The 15,869-nt window shown below is 43.9% G+C and overlaps 1 protein-coding gene and 1 long non-coding RNA gene across 2 annotated transcripts in view; one reads left to right on the top strand and one right to left on the bottom strand.

Moving 5' to 3' along the window:
- Positions 1–1,290: 1,290 nt before the first annotated feature.
- Positions 1,291–1,629, bottom strand: LOC119179666 (uncharacterized). The gene is made up of 2 exons (XR_012888389.1): positions 1,587–1,629; positions 1,291–1,372 (listed from the first exon to the last, which is right to left on the bottom strand). It is a non-coding gene; the product is annotated as an uncharacterized LOC119179666 (long non-coding RNA).
- A 473-nt stretch (positions 1,630–2,102) lies between these two features.
- The window catches only part of LOC119179634 (tudor domain-containing protein 3), a 156,356-nt gene continuing 142,589 nt past the window's right edge, over positions 2,103–15,869 (top strand). The window contains exons 1-7 of the mRNA XM_037430758.2: positions 2,103–2,466; positions 2,584–2,668; positions 2,751–2,816; positions 2,900–3,060; positions 6,684–6,828; positions 11,577–11,679; positions 14,747–14,883. Of these exons, the coding sequence (XP_037286655.2) occupies positions 2,438–2,466; positions 2,584–2,668; positions 2,751–2,816; positions 2,900–3,060; positions 6,684–6,828; positions 11,577–11,679; positions 14,747–14,883 (726 nt within the window). The 5' untranslated portion in view covers positions 2,103–2,437. The remainder of the gene's footprint in view (positions 2,467–2,583; positions 2,669–2,750; positions 2,817–2,899; positions 3,061–6,683; positions 6,829–11,576; positions 11,680–14,746; positions 14,884–15,869) is intronic.

Below are 15,869 nucleotides of genomic sequence, written 5' to 3' on the forward strand. Positions count from 1 at the left end.
CTAAAGCAGTTATTATGAAAGTGCAAAAGGCAGCCTTGTGGAATGCCAAGGTACTATTTTCATCATGCTTCTGCCATGAACTGCTGCTTGGTCATAACCAGCATCGGCTATCTCGGCAGCCGAGGTTCATATATTGCCAAAAACTTGGGCCTTTCAAGATAGAAGTATGGATCATGGTGGGATGGGGCTGGCAAAAGCTCCGAGACTACTTTACCCACGAAGCACTTCAAACGTGCAATACCAGAGTCGCGTGTATATAGCACACCACTCGTGATACCCTGTGCCTGCGGGTGCCGAAGATGACCTATAGGTAGGTACAGTCATTCACTAAAGTTTGCAGACCACATGAGCGCAGGTCAAACTAAAGCCCCTTTATGCCACACTAAAGTCCCCAGATAAAAAGTTATATCCGGGGGCCTTATGCCAAAATATATGGCCCTGTGCCAAACTAGAGTTGCTGTATATGCTACCTTTAGGTAGCATACACAGTAACTCTAGTTTGCTCCGCGCCACCTAGCGGTGGGCTATTCACCGTCAACCGCTCTGGTAGGTTATTCACTGGTCTTTCGAAATTGTACTGCCGCGTAGCGCACTGTTCGCATTTTTGACACGAAGCGCTTATTGCAGTATGACCGTCACATTTCTATTTTCAAAACAGAATCAACGCTATCACGACGTTCCTCGGACTGCGTTCCGTTGGCTACGTATCACTATATATAACCAGGTATAACTTCGTGATAAAGATTGCGATTGGTTACAGTTATGCCTGCTCTTGAGGCAGAAGTATGTAGAACGCAGATGCCAAAAAACGCTTACCGTTAAAAAGTGAAAGGCGAAAATTATTTGTAGTCCTGTCAGCAAACAGGCCACAGAAGTGATGCGTCTCAGGCGTGGCGGGGCTGTCAATCGCCCCTGACGTAGCGGAAGTCTCGCGAAGAGGCTTGCGTTGGAGCACGGAGGAAAGAAGCCTTTCCTACCTCCGTGCGTTAGAGCAACGCGACTATAAACGTTGCGTGGCCCGCAAACTTATGTGGTATACTACGTTTTAGTACCAAGGTCTGGACTAAAGTATTGGTATAGAAGAGGCCAGGCTCTTCTTGCTTCGCGCCATCGCTCGCAGCGCAGACAGGTTGCTAAAACACTGGCTTCTTGCTTTGCACTTCGCTGCGCAGTTGTATGCTTGAACATTAGCATTACCGTTTGTTACGCTATGGCATTACCTGCTTGTTCGACAATTCCGACGATAGTAAGTCAGCGTCAGCTACAAGAATGATCAGCTAGGTCACGCAATCAGTTTTTTTTTTTTATCGCGTTTATTTCTGTCGGTGGTGAACTACGCCTGGCAATCTTGCGAAGCGCTTCCACTTGAAATCTGCAACAGAGAAGAAAATGTTTTTTTTTTTTAATTTGTATGCTAACACTGAAGGAGAAATTCGCTGTCCATTGTTGCTCGAGACAAAACGCGATGGTGGGAAAAGCGTCGCTCTGTGAATAATGTTAGCGGCCATCTCAAACATGTTTACATACCGCAGTTACTGAATCACTATTAGGCCATGGGAAATTCTGAGGTATCCGTGAATTCTTACTTCGCGCCATCCGTCGAAACCAGCCACTGCGATTAGTCTTCCTAGCTCCGGAACTGGTTGATAACATGGGGCGCTGGGATAACGAAATGAAAGAAAAGTGGAGACATAGATGTACTAGCAGGCGCACATGAAATAGGCCTTCACGACGTTACCGTGGGATAACATTATGGTTATTGAAAAGAATCGCTTACTTGCTCGTATCAGTGTAACTAGAAGACCAAACTTGAATAATGTGCTAATAGTGGCAGACCGAGCCCGCTGCTTCTCCTCAGCAGGGTCGATTCGTTCCACACGAGGCTGGGTGATTTTGAGCATCGCTTTTGGTGCTGTTTGAGCCGTCAAATTAATTACTACTTCCCGTTACTACGCTCACATGTACCGCAACACACGCCAACAGTGGGAGAAAGATCTTAAGCGTGGAGGGCTGGCTTTGGCTGGTTGAGGACAAGAAAATCCGGTGGCGGCCAATTCCAGAATGACATTTGACGATGATGATAGCACGTTTTTCGTGATCTGCGCCTCAAGCGGTAATCGGCAAAAACCTGTGGGCAAACGCTGTTCTTGGTTGATGAGTGCGTGAGTGAAAATTCGACCGGTGGTGTAGGCATCTGGATTTACCCCGTCTGTGAGCTTGTGGAGTTGCCGAGCTACTGGAACTGGTCGCGAATGTGAAGCATGTAGTGCGCTTGAGATTATTCTTGCTACAGTGCAATGCTTGCTCTTGATTGGTCTGTACCGAAGCTGGTTTGGCCATTGCGAGATCAAGGGCCATAGAAACTTGAAAGCCGGACGAACTTTCAAGTCGAGTTAGTTGGGCCGGTACTTTGTGCACGAGGCTGCGGGTGCCGAAAATGCAAGAGGAGCTGAAAGAGCGTGGATGGTGGGTCACTGTCGTTTTTAGCGTTACCTTTCTGTCGTTAATGGGTAGTGCTCGAGGTACGGTTTCTAACTTCCACTGGTACACCACGCGAGTTGATTTATTTCTTGTTACGGGCAGGTTCTTGAGCCCTGAAGGACTCGAAGAGTGCGTAGAAGGCTTGGAGAACCCCAAGGTGGAAGACGTGATCAGGAAAGCAGTGAACGTAAGCTTTCTGTTAGATATTTGAAGTAATGTGCCTTGCATCAAATCATGCCTCACGGTCACATCGTGATCTCGCATTTCAGTTTGATTTAGCCGACATTGGAGAAGGTGGCTTGCCGGAAGATGTTTCGAGGAACAAAGTGGATTCAGTGAGTCACTACTCAGTGCAAATATATGTGCACTGCAGGTCCACGGCTTATTTTACATTGATTGGAATAACTTTGTGTTCTAGATCACAGGGCCCGTGGTTGTCCAGATTCAAAAGATACGGAACGTTTCGGCGCCAAAGAGTAACCCAGAATCGGACCATTCGCCTAGGTTATTGCGACTTCACTTGTACGACGGAACTTCATACTGCAGTGCCATCCAATGGGGACGATGGAACAACATAAGGTAAAGCTTTGCAGCTGCTTTGTAGTGCAACTATTGATCTCAAGGGCTTTGGTTGTCAACCATATGGAGTTTGAGTTAAATAAGATATAGGCAGCTTAATATAATCGCACTTTGTGACACAAACTAATGACTTCTGACAGCAGACATGAACATGTAGAAATTTGGCTCTTTGCATCATTTTATGAGACGAATTCTTTACCTGGGACTGTTCGTTTGGCCCATCCAAAGTTGTGAGTGTTAGGACGTCTATCCAAATGATAAGTCCTGCAGTACTTCTTACTCACTTAACCACTGAATAGGAATCAATTCAGTGAATGCATTTATAGCTCACTGTTATAACTGCCATTAAAATCCATGTGCATGGATGATTTCGGTAAGTATTGACACATGTGTTGTCTTTGCATCCACACGTTAGGACTTCACAAGTAATAAAAGCCAATCTTGAAAGCCATCTTTTGCTGTGCTGGAGGTGCCAGACGTGAACAGCTTATCTTTCTAGCATTATTTATGATGAAAGGCTCAGATGAAGGCCACTTTGCAATTTTACGTTTAAAATAAGGCTACTACCATGACTTTGCGTCTTGCATTGGGCTGGTTGGCACAGTTCTCACGAACGAAAATAGGACGCTCGTAGCATGTGGCTGCTGGTACATGTGCCGCCGCACGTGGGTGCTCATAGAACAAAGGTGTAGTATTGTTGTATAAAGTGAGAGGGAGAACACCTACAGTGCAGTATTACTCCTTCCAGTCACTAAACAGTTGGCATTTAGTTCACCATGTGCACACTGCAAGCATGGCCCTGCAAGACTCGCGCGCTTTCTCATGCGGCCTGAATAGGCTCAGTGGTGCTTGCCATGTATACTGCAGTGCGAGCAGACAACATTCTCGTTCTGCACCCTTCGATATTGTGACTAGTATGCTGGTGCAAGTAAGAAACGGCATTCAGCTAAGAAATTGCGACTGATGTGCATTCATAGACATGATAAACAGCTGCACAAATGCATAAAAAGTTTGTTGTGCTTTGTGTCATGACGAAAAAGCAAAGCAGCAGTCACATGCTCGTTCTCGTGCAGGATTGAAACAATCTATTAGTATTTTGTCGTTTTGCCCCGAGCAGCCAACACTGCGGCTTTTCTGTGTGATAAACTTTCATAGAGCTGTTAGCCATGAAAGAGCGAGCCAGCTTCTCCTGCTGTACTCAACAATAGGCTACATGGACACTGATACATGATGGTGTATCCATGTTGCACAAAGACAGACTTGCAACTCACTTTCTTTTTTGTCATCACAGAAACCACAAAGTAAAACATCTGTGCTTTCATGCAGATGTTATCGTGTCTACGAAATCATCTAGCTGAATCCTGGGTCTTACTTGCCCAGAATGCTAGAGAGGGAGATAAATAGAGAGGAAAGGCAGGGAATTTACCCAAGCTTGGCTCGGTTGGCTACCTTACACTTGGGGTGGGGGAAAGGGGGAATAATAGAAAGGAAAAAAGATAGAAAAGAAGCCTAAGGGTGCAGACCGAGAGGGTCATCTGCTGGCGCCACATTATAAGTGGTGAGCAACGGCTAGCCAGTTCGATTGACATGCAAATGCTTGCAGTGCCACGCAGGCAGTGTGCGCATTGTGAACTACAGGCCGACTCTGTGACGACCGAAAGAAGTAATCCTGCTCCGTAGGTGTTCTCCCCCTCACTTTATATCACAGTGCAAAACACTGGTTCCACGCGCACCCACGAGCGGCGGTACATGTACCGGCAGTCACGTGCTCCGAGTGTTCTGTTTCAATCCTAGAAAGAAGAAACAGTGTGAGAACAATATGAAAGAACAGTATTGTGTACGTGTCCTTTTGTATTCATATTGTTCTAGCATTGCTTCTTCATTCAATATCAAGTGAAGTCAGTAAAACGCAGTTGAATAATTGATATGATTGATTGATATGTGGGGTGTAACGTCCCAAAACCACCATATGATTATTAGAGACGTTGCAGTGGAGGGCTCCAAAGATTTCGACTACCTGTGGTTCTTTAACATGCACAAAAATATGACCACACGGGCCTTGAGGAATTTTAGCTCCATCAAAAATGCAGCCACCGCAGCCAGGATTCGATCCCGCGACCTTCGGTTCAGCAGCCGAGTACTTTAGCCAGTTGACCACCGTGGCGGGCCTATAAAATGCAGTCTATCTGCAAGACTTGGAAAGACTGAAGTATTGATAAACACAGAGTTCTTTTCTAAAAGCTCTCTAAATAAAAGGGGACGTCACTCTTCTCCAGACTGGAGTTTCTGTAGGTGCCTATGTGCACCAGTCAAACTCATGGTTGAAAAAAACACTTTCTCTGAAATAAACCGTGGCACATAAGCCATCATTTTAATAATTCGGTTTTTTGGGTCTTGAAGGAGAGCCGCCGCTCATAGTACAAACGGACACAGTTGACACAGTTGAACCAAACAAAACCTTTATTTAACTTACTTTTTACAGTTACAACATCGTTAGCCAAATCAAAATACATTGCAAGTAATGAACACGATAAAACAACTTTACGCGATATTCCATTACACTCAAACATAAAAACAAACGCAAGGTGATGCGAAGGCGGCATCGGCGATGTTTGACTCACCGCTAGGCACCCATGTGGCACGGCCGGCGGTCACCGCACCCCGCAGGGATTCGTCAGGAGACAACCATCTGCGCCATTGAGTTTCCTATTTATACACTAGAGGGAACTGTTAGACTAGTGTCTATGGGAGCGTCAAAGCATGGCGCCCCATGAACATGGCAATGATGGCTAGTACACGGATTTGACTAGTCTTCGTACTATATGTTCCCTGTTGCATCGCATGGCTTGAAGCTGCTTTATCACGGAACAACAATTGGCAAATGTTCAGCAGTTGTGCTTCACCACTTTAATTCTTTAGGCTTACCATTTCAAGTCGAGCCACCTACGAAACAAAACCGAGACACAGTAATAATAAATGAAGCCATAAATGCGATTCGCCACCCGCAAGTACGACGGCTAGGCAAGTCCGTGTACTGCCCTTTATTCCCATGATCGCTGAACGATCGCAGTGCTAGAGTCCCTTCTAGTTAATTTTCGCAAACTACTATGATCTGCACCAACCACAACCCACCCAAGAGACTTGCCAATCTTTTCTGTCAGGCCATCTCGCCTCGCCGATAGGCGTCACTGCTGGTGCTACTGCGCTAACCATTATGATGATGGTGATGAATACACTCGCGAGCACAACGCTACCTTCCGCCCGATGGTTTTCAACCCTGAATGCGGCCTATCCGTGAAACACGTGTGCGCCATGAGGCATTAGTGACTTGACAGGGCGTATTAGCACCCCCACAGGCTGCACCAAGATGATGTGGTACAGACAGTGTTGCCATCAAAGGAACAATTCCAGTAAAAAAAGCAATACAAATGTAGCAAGTGTGATTTTCTTGCAACTAATGTCAATCAAATGAAAAAAAAAAAGAATGATAATGCAATCATTATTTTGATGCTTTTATTGACTTGATGGCTTTGAATTTCTCTAATCTAATATAGATGACAGTTTTGCTAATGCAGCTGAAATAGACTAAATAGTTCAATTTGTTTTCATTCTTTTCTATGCAGCCTTTCCACTCCCCCTGGCAGCAAGATCCTCCTCAAGAGTGAAGCAATACCTGTTGTGAACGGTTTCCTTCTGTTGGCTGAACGTAATTTCAAATTCTTGGGTGGCAATGTGGCACATCTTATAGAAAAATGGGAGCTGGCTAAGGTAAGCAAGATATAACTTTAGGTTCATTCGATTCACTGTGCACTTCCTTAACTGGTTCATGGTGGTGCCGTCTGAGTACCAACGTCGTGCAGGGGATGTTTCAGCAAGTGCAGCATCAACACGACGCGAAAAGGAATACAAGAGTGCAGATGTCGTGCAAGCCCTATGCTACTGGCTGTCTCGCATTTTGAGGAGGCTGTGACAACTGTGATTCGTAAAAAACTGCGCCGCTTATGTTTCGTGGTATGTGTAACTACCGGAAAACTTTTACTGTGGCACTTGTTGGACACCACAAAAACAGACACGAATGCAAACAGCCTTGCATTCGTGTCTTCAGCAGCAGACACGAATAGCAAACAGTCTGCTGCAGCTGTAGCCATCTTGTGCTGCACAGACTCGGCACTACCTCACGAGCAGGTGCCGGAAATTTGTAAACTTGTCTTGCACGACAGCTGCACTTTTTAAAAAGGAATACCATGGTGCTGCTTTCGCCATGTTGAACTCTTGAAACCACTGCAGAAGTGCAGCATCTTCGTGAACCGGTTCACGAAGTGCAGGTGAAATGTATGGACCTTTCGGTTAACATTGCTTGTTGCTGTCGACCACTTCCAGTGATGATGAGGAAGCATTTTCTGCAAAAATTCTGACTTGGAAAAAGCTATGTCAAGTAAGTTTAACGGGGCCCTGCGACACTTTCTCAAGTAGCCCTTACGAACTCACCACCACAAGAACTTTTGGAATCCGCCGAGTTCGAGCGTAATTACAAAGGATTTGTCGCATGCTGCGATTGCATTCTCTCTCCTCTCGTTCCGACAAAGCACTAGAAGCCTAGCAGGGACGTATGGCACAGGGAAAGAAAATACATCAGGTGCACCTTGTAATTTTGAATACTTCTGTCTCTTTTTTTTTTCTTTGAATATGTGGCTTTTCAGGGCGATCGCTTGTGCATTAGTGGACAAGTCGCAAAATTCTGCGACAGCCCTAGTAATAACTGAGCGCGCCATACTCAAGTCAGCCAAAGGCTGATACATTGGTTGTCGCGAATGATTTTTGAGCTTGTGTCGTTGTTTGTTGAGAGAAGGGACAGCAATTTTTAGCGGACTTTGATCATTAATTTTCAATTCGAGGCCGCATGCTGCACTGTAATATTTGGTTCTCGGGAGCCTCAACTACCCATTGGCAGCGTTTTCTGAGCATGCTCAAAAAGTGTTGCAGGGCCCCTTTAAGTAAAAATGCGAGTAAAAAAAAACAGCTACATATTTTTTGTTTTTATTTGATTTTGCAAGTTTATGTTCTCTACTTTTATGACAAAAAAACTGAAGAATTAATTAAACTCGAAGTGTGTTAAAATTGCTTTAAAGAGCACAAGGTGTCTACTAAAAACTAAAAAGAGCTCATTGGGTTCAGTCCCCTGAAAATTATCACCTGGCTGCTTGTTCTTGCATTTCACATGAGGAGTTCACTAAAGTCACATGCTCAAAATAATCATAATTGCCAAACTCCAATGATGGTAGAAATCATCCGAAAAAACATATCTATCCCGCATAAATGAGCCTTCATTTATACATTTAAAATGAGTTTTTCTAAAGATCCATCAGGTGATGTTAAAGCTGCCTGAGAGCACGTACGATAAGGTGGGCTTACGGCTACATTGGCAACGATTGCCTTCTCAGGCGATGCTTCTGGAAGGACCTTACCGCAAACATTCAAGGCGCCCGACGGGTATGCCGTTTGCAAGCCTGGTGGAAAGGGATCCGTATCATCTGCGAGGTTCTGTGTGGCCGGTGGTGCTGGAATGGCGGCGTCTGAGTGCAGAACTGTTTGTTCACTAGATGGAGAGAGATGAGTTGCTTCGACGAGTTGGAACATCAGCTGATGATGTCGGTTTTACTTCACAGAATTGGAATTGTAGATCTAAGCTGGTGTCGGTGATGACAGGTGTGGCAGAAGCAGTTGGCGTAAGACGACACTCATCCATGGCACGTGACATTCACAGTGTCGTCTTGGGTGCCTCGTCAAAAATCTTGTGGCGCAATGGCTGCGTGGTCACCTGCAAACTAGCTAAAGCCACAGAGAAAAAACCTGGTGGTATCAAGAAACTTGAGTCAGATTGTTTGGGCAGTGGAATTGTGGTGGCCTGAGGGTTGAAACTAAGTTTTAGCGCGGCAAGGAGCAAGGGACGTAGTGCTCCCGATTGTGGTAGGGCTCGTATGAAACTTCGAAGTTGGTCGTATGCGTGCCGCCCAGGAGGAGGCACGACGCATCACAAAGCAGGAGGAACCATGGCTACCGTGGTGGCGTACCTCTCCTGCTGTGAGACTTTGTTGCGCAGATAGAGACCTCCTCTATCTCGAGGAGTCAGATGGTTGGTCTTCTTTTCTGAAATTCGGGCAATTCCGGCAGTAGAAGGATGCAGGGTGTGGTCGTTTCATCTGGAAGTCGCGCCATGATGATAGGCGGGTCAGAGGTTGCTTGGCTCGGAGGAAGTGTCCGGTGGAATCTTCTGGAATGTTATTCCATGGTTCGTAGTCACCATTGTAACGGAGAGGTAGATGAAGAAGGATGCTGCTACTTTGGCTGCGAAAACCAACTGTTTTATTTGATGGCTTGTGTATGCTGCCTCGCACCTGCATCCACTTCGTTATTGTTGCTGGGTCAGCACCAGCAGCACGCGACGCCATGATTGCTTTATCAAGACAATGCTCTCAGGGAAACCTTGGCCACTGTGAGCTCTGACCGCTGTAGTGGCCTTGATTGATATGTGGGGTTCAATGTCCCAAAACCATCATATGATTATGAGAGGCGCCGTATTTGAGGGCTCCGAAAATTTAGACCACCTGGGGTTCTTTAACGTGCACCCAAATCTCGGCACATGGGCCTACAGCATTTTCGCCTCCATGGAAAATGCAGCCGCTGCAGCCGGGATTCGATCCCGCGACCTGCAGGTCAGTAGCAGAGTACCTTAGCTACTAGACCACCGCGGTGGGGCGCTGTAGTGGCCTGCCGAGGCTGAATTGATAATCTTCCTGAAAAAGAAAAGTATTGTATCATACTGTTCAGAAGCGTTGACAGACTAGGGCAGTAAAACATTAAAAACTACGAAACGTATGCTTAGAGACAGTCTCACAGTGGTGATTTCCCAGAAAGACTTTTTCATTGCCCCAAACTCATCAAGAGAAGGCCCCCCTAGCGCCGTAATTCATTAATTGATTTAATATAGATGAACTGGGCGAGCTATTATAAGAAAAAGAAAGTAAGCGCAACTGTGGCTCACACAAGCACTCACCCATCCACCTGAGAAACGCACATGGTGCTCATGTGTTGTGTGTGTTTCTCGGGTGGATGAGTGAGTGATTGTATGAGTGTTAGTGTGAGTCGAAGTTGTGATTATTTTTTACAATATGAGGAATAACCAACTAGACCAACAAAAAGTTTTGTTGGGCCTGCTAGATTGTTGTTTTATGTGGATGACTCTCATAGGTCTGCAAAAAACTCTTTGAATGTGGCAAATGTGTTAGCAGTAACTTACGAGGGGTCTCTGCTGTAACTGCAAAGATGATTTGCAGCAACAGGTAGGCGCACGACGGAGAAAATAGACAGTCATAGTTTAGTGTTAGCTTGATAGCGAAGGTTAAGGGAATAACGTTACTGTGCCACGAACATTTGTTATGGGCAGCACATTATAGTTTAGTGGGACAGTGTTTAAGTGCCCAAGCAAAGATAGTGCGCCATATAGTAGAAGGTGATTTTAAAAGGAGCAGAAAAAAAATAATTCTCACTTGTATCCTCCCACAGAGCAATTTTACTGCTTCTTTTTAGTAATAATAAAAGCAAATATATTTGAAAACGCACCAAAAGTGCTAATTTTCATCTTGGATATTTATTTACTCTGATATTCTAGTTAGGCCTAGACACATTTGAATCTGGAAGTGATTGCAAAAAGTAGGCTGGGTTATCTAATACTTGGTCGTTGAAGCTACCTTAAGGCAAGCGAAGCCATTTCACGTAGTCGTTAGCTACGAAAAAAGAGGATCTGTCCCCACCGATGGATGCTAAGTTGAGTTTGAAGAGGGCCTCTAAAACTGCTGCCACGTGTTATGTACACTACATAAACCACGCGAACATGGTTGACGCTGAATCTGCCAAGTTCGTGCAGTACACGCTACGGGTCTTTTAGCATACTGTGCGTGCACATTTTGATCCTGCAATTCGGCTATGTCTGCTAAACTATAACTGTCTTTAATATCAGTTTAAATTGGTAGTGTATTGTGCCAATACTCTGAAATACGGCAAAACTATACGCACATAATCAGAGGAGCCTGGTGACGAATATGGGTAACACACAAGCACTTGTGTGTGTTCCCTGTTTTCACACCATCCTCATCTGGTTGTGTACTTTGTTAGTTTCAGTTGGCTAACGGTTACCTTACACTGTGAAGAGCTCAGTGGACTGAATTTGTACTGTGAGAAAGTGTGCCCTGCAACCATTCTCCTAAACCATCAAAATGAGCAAGGAATCGGGCAGCTTTGTTCATTTTAGTGAGCCTTTGGCAACTGCACACTGCATTTGCACCTTTGGTATTAGTTGGATTGTTCTTCTAGCATTTGCAAGAATGGGCCTCTGCGCTCACTTATTTCAAATTGAAGAGCCCTATTCTTTAAATATTGTATGCTTTGGCGCAGCTGAGCAACAGCTTTAGGAAGTTTGGAAGTTTCTTCATAGTTTCTCAATTGAAATTTCTTGACAGAACTTGAGCCACCACAAGCGCACTGCTGGAGAGGAGGGTGGTGCTCCCCCATGGGTTCCCTTTGGGCAGAAGATCGATGCGAGCAGGCTAAAGAACATCAAAGGCAAGCCCACGCTTAGTTGTTTTTTTGACGCTTTCCTAGGTACCAACGAAGTTGGTAGTATGTACTATTGTGTCACCTGATGCTGAAAGTTCCTTAGGTGTGTGCACTTGGTATCCCAGTTCTCCTTTGCTACTACATGTCTGTTTGCTAGCAACAGCCTAAACTTTACTATATTTTTTTTCTACACTCATGCTGACCTCCTTCATAAATCACAATCTTTCTTTGTATTTCCTCATAATTACAATTACTGAGTCTCTGTGCTACCTGTGGTAAATACATCTTGCCTGTTTCGCACCTTGACAGCTTTCACATTTCTTGGACTAGTTAGGCTTTTATACACCTACCTCATATTACATTTGAAAGAATTTTATGGAGCACAAGGCATGCGTGCGTGGTGATATATGGTATTATCCGGTACGATTTGGTTTAGATAGATGACATTGTCGTGCATTTATCTGAGGGATCCCACATGCTTATCTGTCTGACTTATGATTATGGCTTAAAAGCGGTCCGAGTTTGAAAATAAACATGTTGTCGCTAATAGCGCTCTGTCCTGTCCATTTATACCTTTCCTGTTTCCTTATTTTGCCTCGGGCTGCATAAAATTCTTTGAAATGCATCACCAACAAGCCCACATTACTCTCTTCTTGTATCACAGTCTGACACTGGTCAACAACAACTGGTCTATGCAGATCATGGTAGTTGAGGTGGGTTTTAGTGTTAAAAAAGGAATAAAAAAAGGTAGTGTTCTTTTTTTATTCTTATTTAATTCATATAATGCATATGTCATCAGAAACAGACTTTGTAGACAGGGGAGTGTAATACAAGTAAGAAGTTGAGGTAGGAAGGTAATGAAATCGAATTATGCAAACAACACTACATTGATAGCAGGAAGCATAAAATAATAACTAAAAACAGCATTAGTTCCAAGGTAAAGGAAGAAAAAAATTCTTGTTCTTTTTTGAACATCAATTAGACTGAAGCCATGGCAACAGGTGAAGGGCAGAACTGTAAAATAATTAGCAGTGTAATATGTGTTGCAGAACACAAAGTTTTTCTAGGATCTAGAACTCACAGTGATGGTTGTATGAAAGAATGCAACAAAGGATAGTATTAGGAAAGAGAGCAACAGGGTCAATAATTATGAAACAAAGATGTTGGCTACAAAACTGAAATTGGTCTGCTTTATGCCTGGTTTTTGTCATGGTAATCTACGAGTGCGAGTCATAGACCTTTGGTTTGTGGGTGAACTTGTGTAAAATGCGTTGGCCTTCTTGGTGTTCACCTGCGTTCGAAGTTTCTCGGGTCACCCGGGAGACTTCAGATTCTGACCAATTCTTCTGGTTGTATGGGTAACAGAAAAATCTCCTGGAAATTCGGTGATGCCCTGCTCGTATTAGTGTCCTTTGCTTTTTTTGACCACATGGGCAAAGTTTTTTGGCCACTGGTGAAAAAGTGCAACTCAATCCAATCAGTGCTTCTGGGATGCAACAGTAACACCAGAACACACAGCTTACTGAGTAGGAGCAGCGAAATTGCACCCCATTTTTTTGGAGAGTGATGCATGTTTATAACACCAGTGGGAATTATGGTGCAGTCGGGCAACGTTGGAGTGTATTCGCAGATACCACTACCCTCGATACCATGTACTCTCACCATGCCTTACGTTTTCTGAGATATATCCTCAAAAAAGCCTGCTCATTCACAGTTCACTATCGTGTTTTCCAAAAACGCCAACTAAGGATGTTTGATTCTAATAATGTGCGAGAAAACCACCTTTGATTGTATGATCAAGGGGGGGGGGGGGGCACACTGTATGGCCACAAAATTCTCCCTCCTGTATGTATAAGAAAGGCAGTGAGAGTTGATTGTTCGAGCTACAAGTGGATGGGGTTGAGCTAAGAGAACGCTAGTGGTCCACAGGACTTTTCCCATTCAGTACTCCTTTTTCATTTTATTTCTGTTTTCACCCTTTTCTGAGTGTACCTTGGACCTTACAGTGAAGCATGACATTCTTGCTGTATGGATTAAAAAGCTTTTGTGGTGTTCACCTGCTTTCGCTGGAATGTGGTAGGCTGAACGAGCTCAAAAAGAAACAGTCTGTGAAGGAGAGTTTCCCGGCGGTAAATATTCTTGCAAGAACTCCAGCTTTCATCAGGAATTCGACCACTCAGAATTAGCAACGAGCATTTAGAATCTGTGCAAAAGTATGTGAATCTAAGTCACTAAAAGGGCAGCACAGTCATCAAGAGAAAATTCACCAAAGAATAAGAATGGACTGAAGTATGTTTGGCAGACATCCCTAAGTTATGACAAGCAAATCACAGCTACCGTTTAACTAGAAAGTATGCTGTAACTGTGTATTACCAGTACTAACATACCAGGTTGAAACTTCAATAATTAATAATTGTTGAGGTTTAACACCTCGTAACAACCATATGATTAGAGCTTTGTGTATAACGAAAAAAGTGTGGAATAAGTTGAAGATTATGCAGTGTACACTGGAAAGAAAAATGCCAGCAGTTACAATAAGGGATGAGAAGTAAATGGAATAGATCAGAAAGCAAACCGGAGTGGCTCATAGTTAAAAAATTTCATTTTACTCTCAAACCTCATTGTAATAAAGCTGCAACTTACATGAGATAAGGTCATTACATTGAAATACAGTATTCGTTGTAAAAGTTTATTTTTTACATTATATCTACTGCAAGACTATTTTTCATTTTCATTGTTATAACTGATATTTAATTATATCTGGGTTCATTATATCGAGCTTCGGGTGTATTCTATATTATTTTATATCTTTTTTGTGTGCAAGACGGTTAGGGTAGCTCTTAGTGAGTGACAGCGACGGGACGGGCACCATGTGATGGTAAACGCAGTGGATGATAGCGACAAGTTAAGTGGGGTGATGATAGTAAGAGGTTTGCAGGAATGAAATGGATACTGCTTGTACAGGTAAAGTGAATTAAGTACCCTTGAGGGAAGCCTTCATCTTGCAATGGACATAATGTAGGCTGAAGATGATGACAATGAGGCCCAGTGTTTGAACATGTGGTATTCTCAGGTGGCTTCAAGTCTATGGACCTCTGCCAGAAGGACACCAAACCAAACGAATCTTTCGAGAAACATCGGCAGATGACAATAGCCGAGATATCTCGAGCAAAGGAAGGAAAAGTAAAAGTCTTTGGTGGTGGCAAGCAGGTAAGATCCCACTTCAGTTTTTCGTGAAGCTTCAGGTTTGCAAATTAAAGTTGTGCTGGACAACATCATTTTGCTTGGGTTTATTATTTTATCTTCAGGGGTTCCTGGGCCAGTTTATAAGTAATCGCTAAATGACCCCAGTATCGAAGTGTATTGCCTCTTGAAGAGATCATCGGGAACAAGAGAACTTACAGGGATTTGTTGCATGCTTTGAGCGCTTCTCCGTTTTCCTCTCAATAGGCACACTGGAAGCTACATGCAGGGTATGACACAGGGGCGGACACAAAAATGCGTTTGCCCACTGACTGTTATTTCGGGGCGTGCTAGTGTTGCTGCTGTGTAATTTTAGCAAACCTTAAAGCACAGCATCAGCAAATGATAGCACCTTGTGGGGAAAAACACATATGATCCAGAAGCAGCTCATGATTGATGTTGGCTGTCAGCCAAGAGCAGCAGTCTGGTAAAGAACACACTCTAGTAGTCGCCGGCAGCATCAAAGTGAGTTAAGGTGGGACTTTTTATGAGAGCAGGGCATTTGCAAAAGTGTAAACTTCATGCTCCTCATGTAAACTCGTATGTGCAGCAAACAGTCACCAAATTTGGGTGAGCTACTTATAGCTACATTTGGTGTTCATAGAGCTGGTTTTTTTGCCAATCCTGTGTGGTGGTTCAGGACCCCTTACAGGGGGGCTCTTTGCTCTAAAATATTTTGTGAAATTCTTGATACATTTTGATCTGCCCTGTTAAGTTGTCAGTTCTTGTGCTGATTTCAAATGTGCAATTATTTTTCTAGTACAGTTAAACCCTTTTATAAGAAGCATGCTCCAGGCATCAATTCTTGTCTGTTATTTGAGATGTCTCTTATAAGCAGGGGACCTTTTATGCATTTTCCCATCTCCTGTGTTTTACTGCATGCATACTGGTGTCTGTTATACCCATTTGTCTCTTATATCAGTGTCTCTTATAAAGGTGTTCGACTGTACAAT

Source organism: Rhipicephalus microplus, chromosome 2 (genome assembly GCF_043290135.1).
Source record: "Rhipicephalus microplus isolate Deutch F79 chromosome 2, USDA_Rmic, whole genome shotgun sequence".
NCBI lineage: Eukaryota > Metazoa > Arthropoda > Arachnida > Ixodida > Ixodidae > Rhipicephalus > Rhipicephalus microplus.